General features: G+C 39.9%; 1 protein-coding gene across 1 annotated transcript in view; it reads left to right on the top strand.

The window, feature by feature from the left end:
* The window catches only part of DGKQ (diacylglycerol kinase theta), a 539,130-nt gene that overhangs the window by 476,944 nt on the left and 40,415 nt on the right, over positions 1-21,771 (top strand). The window contains exon 21 of the mRNA XM_053702740.1: positions 14,560-14,671. Coding sequence (XP_053558715.1) covers positions 14,560-14,671 — 112 coding nt within the window. The remainder of the gene's footprint in view (positions 1-14,559; positions 14,672-21,771) is intronic.

Genomic DNA, 21,771 nt, shown 5'->3' with positions numbered 1-21,771 from the left:
CCCCCTCCTCTCTCTCTCCCCCCTCCTCTCTCTCTCCCCCCTCCTCTCTCTCTCCCCCCTCCTCTCTCTCTCCCCCCTCCTCTCTCTCCCCCCTCCTCTCTCCCCCCTCCTCTCTCCCCCCTCCTCTCTCTCCCCCCTCCTCTCTCCCCCCTCCTCTCTCTCCCCCCTCCTCTCTCTCTCTCTCTCCCCCCTCCTCTCTCCCCCCCTTCTCTCTCTCCCCCCCTTCTCTCTCTCCCCCCTTCTCTCTCTCCCCCCCTTCTTCTCTCTCCCCCCCTTCTCTCTCTTCCCCCCTTCTCTCTCTCCCCCCCTTCTCTCTCCCCCCCTTCTCCCCCCCTTCTCTCTCTCCCCCTCTCTCTCTCCCCTTCTCTCTCTCCCCCTTCTCTCTCCCCCCCTCCTCTCTCCCCCCCCTCTCTATTGTGCGACCGCACCCGGCCACGCCCCCTTCATGTCCATTCACGTGCGGCCACGCCTTCGCTCAGCCACGCCCACTTCTGACGCAGATCAGCTAGGGACTCAAAGGCCAGGTGTGTTTGTCCTCGTGCTGTCTCTACTGCGCATGACAGCTTCGGACAAACACACTTAGCCTTTTATATTATAGGATGTTTTATCAGAAATTCCTTTTGGCGTCAGTAAAAATAAAAAAGTTTTTATTACACCTCACAGTCTACTAGTAACAATAAGATATGACTTCTGCCACAAAGTTTCACTAGATAACCCTTCTTCCTGTTATGTCTGTTATTCCTGTTATGTTATATATATATATATATGTGTGTGTGTGTGTGTGTATAAATATATATGTGTGTGTGTGTGTATATATATATATATATATATGTGTATATATAAGTTGGTTGGAGTAGCCTTGTTAGTCCAGAGATTTAGATATCAAAATAACAAGAGTATTGCATTGAGCAATGATACTTTTTTATTGAACTATACATTTATAAGATTACAAGCCTTCGGAAGAGTGTCTTCCTTTTTCAAGTCTGAAGCAATACTGACCAATTTGATGGAATTTACAGATTATATCTTAAAACACAGGCTAAAAAGACAAAGTGTTACAGAGGTCTGAATGCAGGGGGAGGAGGGGTGTTGTAAAAATTATGATGGGGGTTTAGGAGACCGGCAGATAGTGTCAGTAAAAGATTAGAGGCAGGGGGAAAAAATATGGTAATACACACAGCATATACTGACATAAAGTTATATATCAACATAGAATCCATATGAATAAAGATGGGAAATTAGGTATACAGGGGAATATAAGATAGTCAAAAAAGGAAAGAAAGAATAATAATAATGACAAAAGTGTGGACATAGGCTTACCTGTGTACCTATGCATAGAGAGTGTGGAATATACAATGTAATTGACTACAGTATATGAAAGTACATTACACAAATTTTTGATAATGGGTTAAGAAACCAGAGTCCACATTTAGTCCAGAATTTAGCAAGTTGAAGTGCATTATCAATTTGATTTCAAAGGTTTTTCTTTCCATGGTGTTTTTGAAGTTGCCTCTGAGAATCTTGATTTTGATGTTTTGGATGGAGTGGTCAGGTTGGGTGAAATAGTGACCAACAGGGATACAGTATTTTTTGAAAATTCATCCAAAGGTGCAGTTTTTGGCTTGTTTCTCCAATATAACATCCCACTTCACATGCAGTGCAATGTATCATGTATACCACATTTGCAGATATACATGAATATACCCCTTTAATGTTATAGGATTTGCTCTTGTGATTAGCTGTGCTGCATTCACAAATGTGTTGACACAGTTTGCAGAGAGCTTTGTTGCAGCGCTTGGTTCCATTCTGGGTGTTCTTTTTATCAAGGGGTAGCTTTCTGTGGACCAGTTTCTGTTTATTTTTATATATATATATATATATATATATATATATATATATATATATATATATATATATATATATATATACCAACCATAGATTGCACCGCACCTCCACCTCAGAAAATCGCAGGTACTTTCAATAGTAAAATGGAAAAACAATGGAAAAAGATCCAAAAGTGCAGGTTAGGACTGACAGCCAAACATGTTTCGGACTCTCCTCTGGCCCTTGTTCACTGGCATGAATCAGAACACAAACCTGCAAGTATTTAAAGCCCTAATGTGTGTTGGAAACACCTGGGTGTAATTAATTGATGTTGACAAATTAGTATTTAAAGTGAATGTAAACTTTGATGAAAAAGTGCCTGGTTTATTAAAAATACTATTAAAAACAGGGGCACTTTCATTCATCAAAGTTTACATTGCAGCGGATTTTACAAATATTTACCTTCTTCTCCTGCCGATCCCCCGCCTGCAGGTCCTCTTTACTTCATCAGCAATGACGAAACCGGCTTCCTCCAATCATGGCTCCCTCCCCAGGAACATCCATCTTGTGAGGCTACACTGTGATTGGAGGAAGTCGGTTTCGTCATTGCTGTGTAAGTACAGCAGGAAGAAGCAGGCGAGGAGATCGGCGATCTGGCGTTTCAGGAGAAAAAAGGTATTTGTAAAATCCGCTGCAATTTTTTGATGAATGAAAGGGCCCCTGTTTTTATTAGTATTTTTAAAAACAGGGCACTATTTCATCAAAGTTTACATTCACTTTAAGGCTTCAAGTTCACATTTGTTAGATAGTTAAACATGTATAACAGTGTACCTATTGAAATCTTAAGTCATAAAGATTATAGTAATTGGGAATGGATTTTCAAATGCATTTCATTTTTGACATAATAAATTAAATATCCATTATCAATGTAATTCAATAGAAAGGATTTACATTCATGTGTGTTTACATTGCAATTTGAAGATCCACATTACTTCCCTTTGATCTAAGAGGCGCTCCCTATCTCCTCCTCTTTTGTGTTTGGGTATGTGGTCTATCCCTTGTAGCAATACATCTCTAGACATATCCATATCGAAAGTGTTTTGCTATGGGTGTATTACTTTCTGGGTTTTTGCTGTCCCTGAGGGCACAATTTGTGCGCCCAACATATTGTTTGTTGCGTCCTTTGCATGTTAGCAGATATATAACATGCATTGTATTGCAATTGATGTTATGTATGATGTCATTTTCAGTGGCTGTAACAGATGAGGTAAATCTGTTACCTGTCTTGATATGTGTACATGTTTTGCAAACATTACCGTGGCATTTGTAACAACAAAGCTTGGAATAATCATGACTATAAGTGTTGATAAAATTAGGTTTTCTGTCACCAAATTGTCTGGTATTCATTTTCTGATTTAAAAGCTAATTTCTCATTTTTAGATTGGCCTTTTGTGCGGATTGTTCCAATAGTTGAGTATCATAACCTCTTGCTTGTAACCTTTTGTTGGGTTTCAGTTAAATGTTTTTGATATGAACTATCTCTTGAACAGTTCCTTTTAGTGCAAATGAAATGACCATATGGTATGGATTTGATTTTGTGCTGTGGGTGACAAGATGTGGAGTGTAATATGGTGTTTGCCAGCTGTGGCTTTACGAAAAAGTTTAACTTCAACAGAAGATGAAGTGGATTTAACAGTGATGTCAAGAAGATTTATGCTTGATGTGTTATGTTCCAATTTGAAGGAGAGGTTTAAATTGTTAGTTGATGTTTCGATGAAACTGGTGGATGGACTGCTCATCTCCTTCCCACACAAGTACCAAATTATCGATATATTGCCCATAGTATTTGATGTTGTTTTTGTATGAGTTACTATCTCCAAAAACGTGGCACATTTCCCAGAATCCAATATAGAGATAAGCATAGGACGGTGCGAATTTGGCACCCATGGCTGTGCCACACTTTTGGAGATAGTAACGATTGTCAAAAAGAAAAAAAATTGTGAGTAAGTAAATATTCCACCATAGTATACAAAAATTGGGTGGTGCAAGTGTCATATTGTGACTGTAAATTCAAAAAGTGATCAAGTGCTCTCAAGCCTTCTGTATGTGGAATTGAAGTGTACAATGATGAGACATCTATTGTGACAAATCTGTAGGTATCGTGCCATTGTATGTCCTCTATTTGTTAAATGAATGAGGTAGTATCTTTTAGATAACCATACAGATTTGCCACAATGGGTTGCAAAAAACTATCAACCAAATCTGAAACTTTCTCATTTAGTGATCCTATATCTGCCACAATGGAACGTCCAGGGGGGCGGGTAGGATGCTTGTGCAACTTAGGAAAATAATTGAATATTGGAGTTACAGGATGTTCAGGAAGGAGGCTTTCTACTACTTTTTGTGTGATAATGCCATTATTTTTAGCTAACTCAATCATATTGTTCAATATCAGAGAATAAGCACAAGTAGGGTCAGGACGGAGGGTCTCGTAGGTATCTGTGTCACTGAGCTGTCTACTGGCCTCAGCCAGATAGTCCTGTTCAACAGCACCACTTTGCCCCCCTTATCGGAGACTCTGATGACTATGGTGTGATCTTAACTAAGATCATGTAGTGCTTTTATTTCTTGGGGGTTAAGATTGTTATCACTGTAGTATCCAGGATATTTCAAAATTGTAAAGTTGTATAGATGATAGGTTTACCACATTATTCATTGATGCGCAGTCTTGTATGAGACTTGTTTGCTCTGAGGATACCTTGTGTTGCTTGTACTTTCTTCCTCTTCCCCCTCTACGTACTTTATTTTTATTTTTGTGTGGGATTTGTGTGTTCCTACCTCATTTTTTGACTGTGTAGGAACTGAAGAGCAAGGTGTGTCTAAGACTGAGATGGGCTCCTGAGTTAAAGAATGAGTGTTAGGTTGCTGGACTACTTCTGTATCTCATGTATCACAATCATATTCAGTTTCACTAAAATATACTTTTTTAGTCTATTTATGTTGTTTAGCTGCATGGGTTTTGTTTGCCCCTTTGTGTTGTTGTTTATTAGTGTAGCTTCTTCTGAAATCACTACTGTGGGTCCACCTATAAACCTTGTATATGTGTATGTATATGTATATATATATATATATATATATATATACTCTTGCTAATGCATATAGTGCTGCATACATGTGCACGCTCCTGAGTTTACCTTACTGCTTTTCAACAAAGGATACAAAAAACAAAGACAAGTTGATAAAAGTAGTATTGGGGAGGCAGAGCCAGGCCGTTCCAGAACATGTCCGCGCTTTAGGAAAGCTCCGTGCAGCGGCAACATACCTCAGCTAACAGAAGGGGCTAGAGGTCTCAAAGTGGCTTGCCTAGGATGCTTCAACCAGCCTTGTGTTTCTGGGGTGCTGACTTGCCTGCTCCCATGGATGCGCCCGCCATCTTGGACACACATGCGCTTCACAAAAAAGCCTAGGAGTGCTTGTACGCTTGGATTGGAGCAGTGGTGAGATCAATTCTGTACTACACTTCAGTTGTTTAATATATAATTTAACTTTACCTAACAATGCAACACTCAAGGTTATGTGCAACTTCTATTTTAGAGTATTAGGTTGATATGAGGCACATATCTGAGACATATATTAAAACACAGTGTGCTCAGCTGCAGGGAAAAGTTCTTCCCAATATAGGCAGGTTGTAACTTCACTATCTATGTGTGATTGCTCTCTGCAACAAGTGATATTTTTGCATATGACTCTATATAAAGCTGGACTGTTCCCTGAAAAATATTTTGCTAGAAAGTTCTGCAGTTGTTGGATTTCTGTTCACATTTTATATGCTGCCCGTCTTTACTGTTCACATTGTCATGTTTACCCCCAAGGATTTATGCTTTTTATATATCACGTTACAAATTTCTTCTTACTGGAGCTTCATGTGTTAGATAATATTTAAAAATGTTGTGATTTGATGGATGACAGCTTCCCAAAAATATGTACGACTGTTCTTTAATGCCTATACCTCACCTCTGATGCTACAGGTGCTTAATATTGGACTGTTTGGATAAAATGTAATTTATCCAGAAGCCAGGAGTTAATTGCTACTGAGTATTTATATATTTTGATTGGATATCCTTTGTCAATTTTAGAGATTTTCTTCAAAACCATACTGGAAGATATATAGCTGAATACAAACACATCAAACCTCAATCTGTGCTCCCAACTTCTGTTAGTACCTTCTTTCAAACTCAAGAGGCCCCAACGCCTACATCTGCTTGTACTGCCTCTTATCCTCCAACTTAACAAATACAGCATACTTGCGAAAATGTTTCCTTAACACAAGCTGATTTCCTCTCTACTCATTTAATCAGAACTAGCTCCAGCTAGAATAGAGAAAAGTAAACCCAATATATATCACTAAACAACTTCAAGAGAAAAATATGTAATATTGATGGGGATAACCATTTAGCTTGATTGTTACTCATGAAGGGTCCACGTTTACATATCGAGGTCCTCAAGATTTGGTGAAATTTGCTAAAGGTTTATGCCTCTCTTTTTTCCGCTAAGGAGATCTCTAACTCTTCACATTTTCAAGAACAGTCCAAACAGTTTGTATCTTTTGGGGGATTGGATCAATGCCCAAGATGGACCAAAGTCTCTCCTAAACAGAAGAAGTGTAGACAAGTATCTTCTCCACCTACCCAGAATTAACATCCTCTAGTGACTTAATAACTTGGCTACTATAAGATGAACAACATTTCTCTTAGATATAGTCCCGTTAGCTATGTTAGAATAGATGTTTATAACACCTTTATTTGTCCCTGCTAAAAGTTCATTATTATATAGTAATGTTGCATTTTCACTGCAGATAAGACCTTTTGGACATGGTGATAACGATGACCATAGTTTTACAATATTTTTACTGTGGTGTTTCCAACCTGCAATGCCCCTACTAAAACTGAGAATTATTGATAATGTTATCTTCTTTGCGCACGTGTTTACAATTTTTTTTTGTTTGGTTCTCTCTTATTGTTTATTCAGTCAGAAGATCAGTATATTTTGAACCTTTATATATGGTACATGATCATCAGAACTCTATCCTCTAAAATGACTATGGCTTTGACTGCTCATCTGCATTTAACAATTCTGTCTATTATTTATAAGGTTTAAATAGCAAAATGCTCCGTCCAGCAGGGATCTTCAAAGATACAATGCCATGATATTGTGGTAAATATAATCAGTAAGACGTGAGCTATGGCACGCTGCTTCTATACAGGAAGAAAATATCTTCATCTGGTCAATTTAAGTCCAGAGATAGTAATTAAGCTCACGCATGAAAGCGACAATATTTCTACTTAAAGGGACATAAAAGACAAAAAAATATTTCATGATACAGCTAAAACATACCATTTTTAAACAACTTTGCAATGTACTTCTATTATTTTTTTCTTTGTTTTCTTGATATCCTTTGTTGAAAAGCAGTAAGGTAAGTTCGGGAGTGTGCACGTGTCTGCAGTACTATATGGCAGCAGTTTTGCAACAATGTTATACATTATCAAGAGCACTATATGGCAGCACTATTTCCGGTCATGTAGATCTTCAGAAATATGCACGCTACCTATGTAGATAACTTTTCAACAAAGAATAACATGAGATTGAATTGAATTTGATAATAGAAGTAAATTGGAAATGTTTTTAAAATTGGTTTCATGACCCTTTAAACAACCCAGTGAATAAGAAAGAATAACAATTTTTCCCATTTCAAGTGCATTTTTTTCTTGTTGCTGCATTTCTTCTGTAATGTATGTGCAACAGTATAGGCTTTCTCACAGGAATATAACTATTTCTTTCATGTAATTAGCAAGAGTCCATGAGCTAGTGACGTATGGGATATACATTCCTACCAGGAGGGGCAAAGTTTCCCAAACCTCAAAATGCCTATAAATACACCCCTCACCACACCCACAATTCAGTTTTTACAAACTTTGCCTCCGATGGAGGTGGTGAAGTAAGTTTGTGCTAGATTCTACGTTGATATGCGCTGCGCAGCAGGTTGGAGCCCGGTTTTCCTCTCAGCGTGCAGTGAATGTCAGAGGGATGTGAGGAGAGTATTGCCTATTTGAATGCAGTGATCTCCTTCTACGGGGTCTATTTCATAGGTTCTCTGTTATCGGTCGTAGAGATTCATCTCTTACCTCCCTTTTCAGATCGACGATATACTCTTATATATACCATTACCTCTGCTGATTCACATTTCAGTACTGGTTTGGCTTTCTACAAACATGTAGATGAGTGTCCTGGGGTAAGTAAATCTTATTTTCTGTGACACTCTAAGCTATGGTTGGGCACTTTGTTTATAAAGTTCTAAATATATGTATTCAAACATTTATTTGCCTTGACTCAGAATGTTCAACATTCCTTATTTTTCAGACAGTCAGTTTCATATTTGGGATAATGCATTTGAATTATTCATTTTTTCTTACCTTCAAAAATTTGACTCTTTTTTCCCTGTGGGCTGTTAGGCTCGCGGGGGCTGAAAATGCTTCATTTTATTGCGTCATTCTTGGCGCGGACTTTTTTGGCGCAAAAAATCTTTTCCGTTTCCGGCGTCATACGTGTCGCCGGAAGTTGCGTCATTTTTTGACGTTATTTTGCGCCAAAAATGTCGGCGTTCCGGATGTGGCGTCATTTTTGGCGCCAAAAGCATTTAGGCGCCAAATAATGTGGGCGTCTTATTTGCCGCTAAAAAATATGGGCGTCGCTTTTGTCTCCACATTATTTAAGTCTCATTTTTCATTGCTTCTGGTTGCTAGAAGCTTGTTCTTTGGCATTTTTTCCCATTCCTGAAACTGTCATTTAAGGAATTTGATCAATTTTGCTTTATATGTTGTTTTTTCTCTTACATATTGCAAGATGTCTCACGTTGCATCTGAGTCAGAAGATACTACAGGAAAATCGCTGTCTAGTGCTGGATCTACCAAAGATAAGTGTGTATCTGCTGTAAACTTTTGGTAGCTATTCCTCCGGCTGTTGTTTGTATTAATTGTCATGACAAACTTGTTAATGCAGATAATATTTCCTTTAGTAAAGTACCATTGCCTGTTGCAGTTCTTTCAACATCTAAGGTGCAGAATGTTCCTGATAACATAAGAGATTTTGTTTCTGAATCCATCAAGAAGGCTATGTCTGTTATTTCTCCTTCTAGTAAACGTAAAAAATCTTTTAAAACTTCTCTCCCTACAGATGAATTTTTAAATGAACATCATCATTCTGATTCTGATGACTCTTCTGGTTCAGAGGATTCTGTCTCAGAGATTGATGCTGATAAATCTTCATATTTATTTAAAATGGAATTTATTCGTTCTTTACTTAAAGAAGTACTAATTGCTTTAGAAATAGAGGATTCTGGTCCTCTTGATACTAATTCTAAACGTTTAGATAAGGTATTTAAATCTCCTGTGGTTATTCCAGAAGTTTTTCCTGTTCCTAATGCTATTTCTGCAGTAATTTCCAAAGAATGGGATAAATTGGGTAATTCATTTACTCCTAAACGTTTTAAGCAATTATATCCTGTGCCGTCTGACAGATTAGAATTTTGGGACAAAATCCCTAAAGTTGATGGGGCTATTTCTACCCTTGCTAAACGTACTACTATTCCTACGTCAGATGGTACTTCGTTTAAGGATCCTTTAGATAGGAAAATTGAATCCTTTCTAAGAAAAGCTTATCTGTGTTCAGGTAATCTTCTTAGACCTGCTATATCATTGGCTGATGTTGCTGCAGCTTCCACTTTTTGGTTGGAAACTTTAGCGCAACAAGTAACAGATCATGATTCTCATGATATTATTATTCTTCTTCAGCATGCTAATAATTTTATCTGTGATGCCATTTTTGATATTATCAGAGTTGATGTCAGGTTTATGTCTCTAGCTATTTTAGCTAGAAGAGCTTTATGGCTTAAAGGGACACTGAACCCAAATTTTTTCTTTTGTAATTCAGAAAGAGCATGCAATTTTAAGCAACTTTCTAATTTACTCCTATTTTCAATTTTTCTTTGTTCTCTTGCTATCATTATTTGAAAAAGAAGGCAATCTAAGCTTTTTTTTGTTTCAGTACTCTGGACAGCACTTTTTTATTGGTGGATGAATTTATCCACCAATCAGCAAGGACAACCCAGGTTGTTCACCAAAAATGGGCCGGCATCTAAACTTACATTCTTGCATTTCAAATAAAGATACCAAGAGAATGAAGAAAATTTGATTATAGGAGTAAATTAGAAAGTTGCTTAAAATTTCATGCTCTATCTGAATCACAGAAGAAAAATTTTGGTTACAGTGTCCCTTTAAGACTTGGAATGCTGATATGGCTTCTAAATCAACTCTACTTTCCATTTCTTTCCAGGGTAACAAATTATTTGGTTCTCAGTTGGATTCTATTATTTCAACTGTTACTGGTGGAAAAGGAACTTTTTTACCACAGGATAAAAAATCTAAGGGTAAAAACAGGGCTAATAATCGTTTTCGTTCCTTTCGTTTCAACAAAGAACAAAAGCCTGATCCTTCATCCTCAGGAGCAGTTTCAGTTTGGAAACCTTCTCCAGTCTGGAATAAATCCAAGCCTGCTAGAAAGGCAAAGCCTGCTTCTAAGTCCACATGAAGGTGCGGCCCTCATTCCAGCTCAGCTGGTAGGGGGCAGGTTACGTTTTTTCAAAGAAATTTGGATCAATTCTGTTCACAATCTTTGGATTCAGAACATTGTTTCAGAAGGGTACAGAATTGGTTTCAAGATGAGACCTCCTGCAAAGAGATTTTTTCTTTCCCGTGTCCCAGTAAATCCAGTGAAAGCTCAAGCATTTCTGAATTGTGTTTCAGATCTAGAGTTGGCTGGAGTAATTATGCCAGTTCCAGTTCCGGAACAGGGGATGGGGTTTTATTATTATTATTATTATTCATTGTACCAAAGAAGGAGAATTCCTTCAGACCAGTTCTGGATCTAAAAATATTGAATCGTTATGTAAGGATACCAACGTTCAAGATGGTAACTGTAAGGACTATCTTGCCTTTTGTTCAGCATGGGCATTATATGTCCACAATAGATTTACAGGATGCATATCCGATTCATCCAGATCATTATCAGTTCCTGAGATTCTCTTTTCTGGACAAGCATTACCAGTTTGTGGCTCTGCCGTTTGGCCTAGCTACAGCTCCAAGAATTTTTACAAAGGTTCTCGGTGCCCTTCTGTCTGTAATCAGAGAACAGGGTATTGTGGTATTTCCTTATTTGGACGATATCTTGGTACTTGCTCAGTCTTTACATTTAGCAGAATTTCATACGAATCGACTTGTGTTGTTTCTTCAAGATCATGGTTGGAGGATCAATTTACCAAAAAGTTCATTGATTCCTCAGACAAGGGTAACCTTTCTGGGTTTCCAGATAGATTCAGTGTCCATGACTCTGTCTTTAACAGACAAGAGACGTCTAAAATTGATTTCAGCTTGTCGAAACCTTCAGTCACAATCATTCCCTTCGGTAGCCTTATGCATGGAAATTCTAGGTCTTATGACTGCTGCATCGGACGCGATCCCCTTTGCTCGTTTTCACATGCGACCTCTCCAGCTCTGTATGCTGAATCAATGGTGCAAGGATTACACAAAGATATCTCAATTAATATCTTTAAAACCGATTGTTCGACACTCTCTAACGTGGTGGACAGATCACCATCGTTTAATTCAGGGGGCTTCTTTTGTGCTTCCGACCTGGACTGTAATTTCAACAGATGCAAGTCTCACAGGTTGGGGAGCTGTGTGGGGATCTCTGACGGCAAAAGGAGTTTGGGAATCTTAGGAGGTGAGATTATCGATCAATATTTTGGAACTCCGTGCAATTTTCAGAGCTCTTCAGTTTTGGCCTCTTCTGAAGAGAGAATCGTTCATTTGTTTTCAGACAGACAATGTCACAACTGTGGCATACATCAATCATCAAGGAGGGACTCACAGTCCTCTGGCTATGAAAGAAGTATCTCGAATTTTGGTTTGGGCGGAATCCAGCTCCTGTCTAATCTCTGCGGTTCATATCCCAGGTATAGACAATTGGGAAGCGGATTATCTCAGTCGCCAAACGTTGCATCCGGGTGAATGGTCTCTTCACCCAGAGGTATTTCTTCAGATTGTTCAAATGTGGGAACTTCCAGAAATAGATCTGATGGCGTCTCATCTAAACAAGAAACTTCCCAGATATCTGTCCAGATCCCGGGATCCTCAGGCGGAGGCAGTGGATGCATTATCACTTCCTTGGAAGTATCATCCTTCCTATATCTTTCCGCCTCTAGTTCTTCTTCCAAGAGTAATCTCCAAGATTCTGAAGGAATGCTCGTTTGTTCTGCTGGTAGCTCCGGCATGGCCTCACAGGTTTTGGTATGCGGATCTTGTCCGGATGGCCTCTTGCCAACCGTGGACTCTTCCGTTAAGACCAGACCTTCTGTCACAAGGTCCTTTTTTTCCATCAGGATCTGAAATCCTTAAATTTAAAGGTATGGAGATTGAACGCTTGATTCTTGGTCAAAGAGGTTTCTCTTACTCTGTGATTAATACTATGTTACAGGTTCGTAAATCTGTATCTAGGGAGATATATTATAGAGTCTGGAAGACTTATATTTCTTGGTGTCTTTCTCATCATTTTTCTTGGCATTCTTTTAGAATACCGAGAATTTTACAGTTTCTTCAGGATGGTTTAGATAACGGTTTGTCCGCAAGTTCCTTGAAAGGACAAATCTCTGCTCTTTCTGTTCTTTTTCACAGAAAGATTGCTATTCTTCCTGATATTCGTTGTTTTGTACAAGCTTTGGTTCGTATAAAACCTGTCATTAAGTCAATTTCTCCTCCTTGGAGTTTGAATTTGGTTCTGGGAGCTCTTCAAGCTCCTCCGTTTGAGCCTATGCATTCATTGGACATTAAATTGCTTTCTTGGAAAGTTTTGTTCCTTTTGGCCATCTCTTCTGCCAGAAGAGTTTCTGAATTATCTGCTCTTTCTTGTGAGTCTCCTTTTCTGATTTTTCATCAGGATAAGGCGGTGTTGCGAACTTCTTTTGAATTTTTACCTAAAGTTGTGAATTCCAACAACATTAGTAGAGAAATTGTGGTTCCTTCATTATGTCCTAATCCTAAGAATTCTAAGGAGAAATCGTTGCATTCTTTGGATGTTGTTAGAGCTTTGAAATATTATGTTGAAGCTACTAAGTCTTTCCGAAAGACTTCTAGTCTATTTGTTATCTTTTCCGGTTCTAGATAAGGTCAGAAAGCTTCTGCCGTTTCTTTGGCATCTTGGTTGAAATCTTTAATTCATCTTGCCTATGTTGAGTCGGGTAAAACTCCGCCTCAGAGGATTACAGCTCATTCTACTAGGTCAGTTTCTACTTCCTGGGCGTTTAGGAATGAAGCTTCGGTTGATCAGATTTGCAAAGCGGCAACTTGGTCCTCTTTGCATACTTTTACCAAATTCTACCATTTTGATGTATTTTCTTCTTCTGAAGCAGTTTTTGGTAGAAAAGTACTTCAGGCAGCGGTTTCAGTTTGAATCTTCTGCTTATGTTTTTCATTAAACTTTATTTTGGGTGTGGATTATTTTCAGCAGGAATTGGCTGTCTTTATTTTATCCCTCCCTCTCTAGTGACTCTTGTGTGGAAAGATCCACATCTTGGGTAATCATTATCCCATACGTCACTAGCTCATGGACTCTTGCTAATTACATGAAAGAAAACATAATTTATGTAAGAACTTACCTGATAAATTCTTTTCTTTCATATTAGCAAGAGTCCATGAGGCCCGCCCTTTTTTTGTGGTGGTTATGATTTTGTATAAAGCACAATTATTCCAATACCTTATTTTATATGCTTTCGCACTTTTTTATCACCCCACTTCTTGGCTATTCGTTAAACTGAATTGTGGGTGTGGTGAGGGGTGTATTTATAGGCATTTTGAGGTTTGGGAAACTTTGCCGCTCCTGGTAGGAATGTATATCCCATACGTCACTAGCTCATGGACTCTTGCTAATATGAAAGAAATGAATTTATCAGGTAAGTTCTTACATAAATTATGTTTTTAATGTAAGTGCTAAATAAAATAGTTTCCTCTTCCACAAAAAGTAGGGGAGGAGCTATATAGACAGCTCTGCTGTTGGTGATCCTCTTGCAGCTTCCTGTTGGGAAGTAGAATATCCCACAAGTAATGGATGATCCGTGGACTGGATACACCTTACAAGAGAAATGTTCATTTATTTATTTTTTTTAATAGCATTTTCTTCTAGGTTTAATTTAAATGCATTTGGCTTTCAAGGAAAAACATTTCATCTATTTCATTTTTGCTGTTTCAAATGCTTAAAGGGAAACTAAACACAATTTTTTTCTTTCATGATTCAGGTAGAGCCTGCGGTTTTAAGCAACTTTCTAATTTTCTCCTATTATTAATTTTTCTTCGTTATCTTGTGATCTTTATTTGAAAAAGCAGAAATGTAAGCTTAGGAGCTAACCCGTTTTTGGTTCAGAACCCTGGGTAGTACTTGCTGATTGGTGGCTACAGAAAGGTTAAAATTGCATGCTCTATCTGAATCATGCAAGAAAAAAAATTGATTTAGTATCCCTTCAATACTGTCTGCCTGTTATTGAGTGCAATACCTCCCTGTTTTAATCAGAATATCCATAATGCACTTTCATGTTCTCACATGCTGAGTAAAACCAACTCTTATGTTTTCTAGTTGGGGTTCAGGAGCTGATCTATGGGGCTCTGATAATGATAATCGATATGGCAAACCGAGAATTGATGACGGGCTGCTTGAAGTTGTTGGTGTAACTGGTGTTGTCCACATGGTAAGTGAAAGCCTAAATCTACCCCTCACAATATCACATGATGTTTCCACCTCTGCTGCTGAGTTTTTAATCCTGATTTTCTGAAAGCGGAAGAAAACACTGAAATGTGGTGGATTTTATTATTCTCTGAGCTGGAAATGCACCATGCCGACGTATTGAGGCTAAATCTGCTACATACCAGCCCCTAATTGGCTTAAAACTGCAAATATATGTGTTTTTTACTGTTATACTAACTTTATCACTATATACATCTAAATATATGGGTTTTTTTTTTTTTTTAATAACTTTATTTATAATATAAAGATCCATTTCACTTACAATACAGTTATCTCAAGTAACGCAGTTACTTAGTGGTGAGTTACAGCAGCAATAAGGCTGGCAATAGATATCCGGGAATACAGTAGTTCACAGTATTTAAACACAAAATGCAAATTTATCAGCAGTAATACTTCCCAAGCTGTATTATAATAAGATACCATGACCCTGAGTTCTGTCAGCTTTTGGTTGAAATGTTCTTTATGAAGTGGCCTGGATCTCTTTTTTTACAACATTTATAGAAGGAAGGAGGAGAAAAAACAGAATTTATGCTTGCCTGATAAATTACTTTCTCCAACGGTGTGTCCGGTCCACGGTGTCATCCATTACTTGTGGGATATTCTCCTCCCCCACAGGGAAAGGCAAGGAGAGCACACAGAAAGAGCTGTCCATATAGTCCCTCCCAGGCTCCGCCCCCCCAGTCATTCGACCGACGGTTAGGAGAAAAAAAGGAGAAACTATAGTGTGCCGTGGTGACTGTAGTGTATAGAGAAAGAAATTCTTCAAACCTGATTAAAAAACCAGGGCGGACCGTGGACCGGACACACCGTTGGAGAAAGTAATTTATCAGGCAAGCATAAATTCTGTTTTCTCCAACATTGGTGTGTCCGGTCCACGGTGTCATCCATTACTTGTGGGAACCAATACCAAAGCTTTAGGACACGGATGAAGGGAGGGAGCAAATCAGGTTACCTAAACAGAAGGCACCACGGCTTGCAAAACCTTTCTCCCAAAAATAGCCTCCGAAGAAGCAAAAGTATCAAATTTGTAGAATTTGGACAAAGTGTGCAGAGAAGACCAGGTCGCTGCCTTACATATCTGATCAACAGAAGCCTCGTTCTTGAAGGCCCATGTGGAAGCCACAGCCCTAGTAGAGTGAGCTGTGATTCGTTCAGGAGGCTGCCGTCCGGCAGTCTCGTAAGCCAATCGTATGATGCTTTTCAGCCAAAAGGAAAGAGAGGTAGCGGTAGCTTTTTTGACCTCTCCTCTTGCCAAAATAAACTACAAACAGAGAAGACGTTTGTCTGAAATCCTTTGTTGCTTCTAAATAGAACTTTAAAGCACGGACTACATCTAAATTGTGTAACAAGCGTTCCTTCTTTGAAACTGGATTCGGACACAAAGAAAGCACAACTATTTCCTGGTTAATATTCTTGTTGGAAACAACCTTTGGAAGGAAACCAGGTTTAGTACGCAAAACAACCTTATCTGAATGGAACACCAGATAGGGCGGATTACACTGCAGAGCAGATAATTCAGAAAGCAGAAGAAATTGCAACCAAAAACAGAACTTTCCAAGATAACAACTTGATATCTATGGAATGTAAGGGTTCAAACGGAACCCCTCGAAGAACTGAAAGAACCAAATTTAGACTCCAGGGAGGAGTCAAGGGTCTGTAAACAGGCTTGATCCTGACCAAAGCCTGACCAAAAGCTTGAACATCTGGCACAGCTGCCAGTCGTTTGTGTAACAAGACAGATAAAGCAGAAATCTGTCCTTTTAGAGAACTCGCTGATAATCCCTTATCCAAACCTTCTTGGAGAAAGGAAAGGATCCTAGGAATTTTAATCTTACTCCATGAGAATCCCTTGGATTCACACCAACAGATATATCTTTTCCATATTTTATGGTAATCTTTCTAGTCACAGGTTTTCTGGCTTGTACCAGAGTATCTATCACAGAATCCGAAAACCCACGCTTAGACAAAATCAAGCGTTCAATTTCCAAGCAGTCAGCTGGAGAGAAACTAGATTTGGATGTTCGAATGGACCTTGTACTAGAAGATCCTGTCTCAAAGGTAGCTTCCATGGTGGAGCCGATGACATATTCACCAGGTCTGCATACCAAGTCCTGCGTGGCCACGCAGGAGCTATCAAAATCACAGAGGCCTTCTCCTGTTTGATCCTGGCTACCAGCCTGGGAATGAGAAGGAACGGTGGAAACGCATAAGCTAGGTTGAAAGTCCAAGGCGCCACTAATGCATCCACTAGAGTCGCCTTGGGATCCCTGGATCTGGACCCGTAGCAAGGAACCTTGAAGTTCTGACGAGACGCCATCAGATCCATGTCTGGAATGCCCCATAATTGGGCAAACACCTCCGGGTGGAGTTCCCACTCCCCCGGATGAAAGGTCTGACGACTCAGATAATCCGCCTCCCAGTTTTCCACTCCTGGGATGTGGATCGCAGACAGGTGGTAGGAGTGATCCTCCGCCCATTTGATGATCTTGGTCACCTCTCTCATCACCAGGGAACTCCTTGTCCCCCCTGATGGTTGAAGTAAGCAACAGTCGTCATGTTGTCTGATTGGAATCTTATGAATCTGGCCTTTGCTAGTTGAGGCCAAGCCCGGAGAGCATTGAATATCGCTCTCAGTTCCAGGATGTTTATCGGGAGAAGAGACTCTTCCCGAGACCATAGACCCTGAGCTTTCAGGGAATCCCAGACCGCGCCCCAGCCTAATAGACTGGAGTCGGTCGTGACAATGACCCACTCTGGTCTGCGGAAGCTCATTCCCTGGGACAGGTGATCCTGAGTCAGCCACCAACGGAGTGAGTCTCTGGTCTTCTGATCTACTTGAATCACTGGAAACAAGTCTGTATAGTCCCCATTCCACTGTTTGAGCATGCACAGTTGTAATGGTCTTAGATGAATTCGCGCAAAAGGAACTATGTCCATTGCTGCAACCATCAACCCTACTACTTCCATGCACTGAGCTATGGAAGGCCGTAGAAAAGAGTGAAGAACATGACAAGCGTTTAGAAGCTTTGACTCTCTGACATCTGTCAGGAAAATCTTCATTTCTAAAGAATCTATTATTGTTCCCAAGAAAGGGACTCTTGTTGATGGAGACGGGGAACTTTTTTCTATGTTCACCTACCACCCGTGAGATCTGAGAAAGGCTAGAACAATGTCTGTGTGAGCCTTTGTCTTTGAAAGAGACGATGCTTGAATTAGGATGTCGTCCAAGTAAGGTGCCACTGCAATGCCCCTGGGTCTTAGAACCGCTAGAAGGGACCCGAGCACCTTTGTGAAAATCCTTGGAGCAGTGGCTAGTCCGAATGGGAGAGCCACAATAGGTAATGTTTGTCCAGAAAGGCGAACCTTAGGAACTGATGATGATCTTTGTGGATAGGAATATGCAGATACGCATCCTTTAGATCCACGGTAGTCATAAATTGACCCTCCTGGATTGTAGGTAAAATCGTTCGAATAGTTTCCATTTTGAACGATGGCACTCTGAGAAATTTGTTTAGAATTTTTAAATCCAGAATTGGTCTGAAAGTTCCCTCTTTTTTGGGAACTACAAACAGATTTGAGTAAAACCCCTGACCTTGTTCCACAGTTGGAACTGGGAGTATCACTCCCATCTTTAACAGGTCTTCTACACAATGCAAGAATGCCTGTCTCTTTACTTGGTTTGAAGATAAGTGAGACATGTGGAACCTTGAATTCTAGAAGATAACCCTGAGAGACTATTTCTAGTGCCCAGGGATCCTGAACATCTCTTGCCCAAGCCTGAGCAAAGAGAGAGAGTCTGCCCCCAACTAGATCCGGTTCCGGATCGGGGGCTACCTCTTCATGCTGTCTTGGTAGCAGCAGCAGGTTTCTTGGCCTGTTTACCCTTGTTCCAGCCTTGCATTGATTTCCAAGCTGGTTTAGTCTGGGAAGCGTTACCCTCTTGTCTAGAGGCTGCCGAGTTGGAAGCCGGTCCGTTCCTGAAATTGCGAAAGGAACGAAAATTGGACTTATTCTTAGCCTTGAAAGGTTTATCTTGTGGGAGGGCATGGCCCTTTCCCCCAGTGATGACTGAAATAATCTCTTTCAATTCTGGCCCAAAAGGGGTCTTACCTTTGAAAGGGGTATTAAGCAATTTTGTCTTGGAAGATACATCCGCCGACCAAGACTTTAGCCAGAGCGCTCTGCGCGCTACAATTGTAAACCCTGAATTTTTTGCCGCTAACCTCGCTAACTGCAAAGCGGCGTCTAAAATAAAGGAATTAGCTAACTTAAGTGCGTAAATTCTGTCCATGACTTTCTCATACGGAGTCTCCCTACTGAGCGACTTTTCCAGTTCCTCGAACCAGAACCACGCCGCTGTAGTGACAGGAATAATGCACGAAATAGGTTGAAGGAGGTAACCTTGCTGTACAAAAATCTTTTTAAGCAAACCCTCCAATTTTTTATCCATAGGATCTTTGAAAGCACAATTTTCCTCAATAGGAATGGTCGTGCGCTTGGCTAGAGTAGAAAACTCCCCCTAGACCTTAGGGACTGTTTGCCATGTGTCCTTCCTGGGGTCGACCATAGGGAACAATTTCTTAAATATAGGAGGAGGGACAAAAGGTATGCCTGGCTTCTCCCACTCCTTATTCACTATGTCCGCCACCCGTTTAGGTATCGGAAAAGCATCAGGGTGCACCAGGACCTCAAGGAACTGTCCATCTTGCACAATTTTTCTGGGTTGACCAGATTGTCACAATCATCCAGAGTAGATAGCACCTCCTTAAGTAATGCGCGGAGATGCTCTAATTTAAATTTAAATGTCACAACATCAGGTTCTGCCTGCTGAGAAATTCTTCCTGTATCAGAAATTTCCCCATCTGACAAACCCTCCCTCACTGCTACTTCAGATTGGTGTGAGGGTATGACAGAAAAATTATCATCAGCGCCCTCCTGCTCTACAGTGTTTAAAACAGAGCAATCGTGCTTTCTCTGAAATGCTGGCATTTTGGATAAAATATTAGCTATGGAGTTATCCATTACTGCCGTCAATTACTGCATAGTAACAAGCATTGGCGCGCTAGAAGTACTAGGGGTCGCCTGCGCGGGCATAACTGGTATAGACACAGAAGGAGATGATGTAGAACTATGTCTACTTCCTTCATCTGAGGAATCATCCTGGGCAACTTTACAATTTGTGACAGTTCTGTCCTTACTTTGTTTGGACGCAATGGCACAATTATCACATACATTTGAAGGGGGAACCACCTTGGCCTCCATACATACAGAACATGATCTATCTGAAGGTACAGACATGTTAAACAGGCTTAAACTGGTTAATAAAGCACAAAAACCATTTTAAAACAAAACCGTTACTGTCTCTTTAAATGTTAAACAGGGCACAATTTATTACTGAATATGTGAAAAACTATGAAGGAATTATCCAATCTTTACCAAATTTTCACCACAGTGTCTTAATACATTCAAAGTATTGCACCCCAATTTTCAAGCTGTTAACCCTTAAAATGTGGAAACCGGAGCCGTTTTTAATTTTAACCCCCTTACAGTCCCAGCCACAGCCTTTGCTGCAACTTCACCAATCCCAGGGGGGTATATGATACCAAATGAAGCCTTCTAGGAACGTTTTTAGTGGATTCCAGACCCTCACACATGCAGCTGCATGTACTGAACTCAAAATTAACTGCACAGTAATGGCGCGAAAATGAGGCTCTGCCTACTACAGAGAAAGGCCCTTCCTGACTGGGAAGGTGTCTTAACAAGTGCCTGGTGCTAAAAACGTTCCCCAATGTTATAAAAGTGTGAAATACAACTTCAAACTGCATATAATACTTAAATAAAGCAATCGATTTAGCCCCTAAAAGTGTCTACCAGTTTATAGCCCATAATAAGCCCTTTATTCTGTTTGAGACTAAGAAAATGGCTTACCGATCCCCATGAGGGGAAAATGACAGCCTTCCAGCATTACATGGTCTTGTTAGAAATATGGCTAGTCATACCTTGAGCAGAAGATCCTGCTAACTGTTTCCCCCAACTGAAGTTATCTCATCTCAACAGTCCTATGTGGAAACAGCAAACGATTTTAGTAACTGCTGCTAAAATCATAATCCTCTCACAAACAGAAATCTTCATCTCTTCCTGTTTCAGAGTAAATAGTACATACCAGCACTATTTTAAAATAACAAACTCTTGATAGAAGAATAAAAAACTACAACTAAACACCACAAACTCCTCACCATCCCCGAGGAGATGCTACTTGTTCAGAGCGGCAAGGAGAATGACTGGGGGGCGGAGCCTGGGAGGGACTATATGGACAGCTCTTGCTGTGTGCTCTCCTTGCCTTTCCCTGTGGGGGAGGAGAATATCCCACAAGTAATGGATGACACCGTGGACCGGACACACCAATGTTGGAGAAAAAAAAAAAAATGGACAGGAAAGAACACAGAGAAAAAGGACAACAAAAGAAACCAATAAAACTATTTAATTTAACTTAACTTACCCAGAGTGCGTCCAGATCGCCCCCCACAGGCCAGCATCGGAAACATCTTAGGATAGATAGAAGTTCATTCAGCAGAGCATTCACACACAGGTATTGCTGGTCTAGGGTTCTCTGTTTTGGAAGCACCAATTACCCTTCAGATTTTCATTTAGGATATATAAACTATTCCGAAATGGGAAGATAACCCTTTCTGTAACTGCATCTGGCAAATACCGTAGATATGTTTCCCATTTATGGAGAAAACGTTTAATTCTTTTCTCAGGGTCTCCCTTTGTATCTGCTTGCTCAACTAACATCTGAGTATGTATGTTCCTGATTAGTTTTTGGAATGGAGGGGACTTATTGCTGGCCCAACCTGCCAGGATGTGCTGCTTTGCCAGTGTGATAACTGTGGAGATAAGGGTGTTTGAATTAAGTCTCTCATTAGTGGATACTAAGAATATTATATGTTGTGCAGAAAGTTCGACCCTCATTTTGGTAACCTTGGTCAACCAGTAGGATATTTTCTGCCAGTAACTTTTCAATTTAGGGCAGTTCCACAATAG

The sequence above is a fragment of the Bombina bombina genome, chromosome 2, assembly GCF_027579735.1.
Source record: "Bombina bombina isolate aBomBom1 chromosome 2, aBomBom1.pri, whole genome shotgun sequence".
Classification (NCBI taxonomy): Eukaryota; Metazoa; Chordata; class Amphibia; order Anura; family Bombinatoridae; genus Bombina; species Bombina bombina.
Note: the sequence above shows the minus strand (reverse complement) of the source record. Positions and strands in the feature narration are given on the sequence as shown.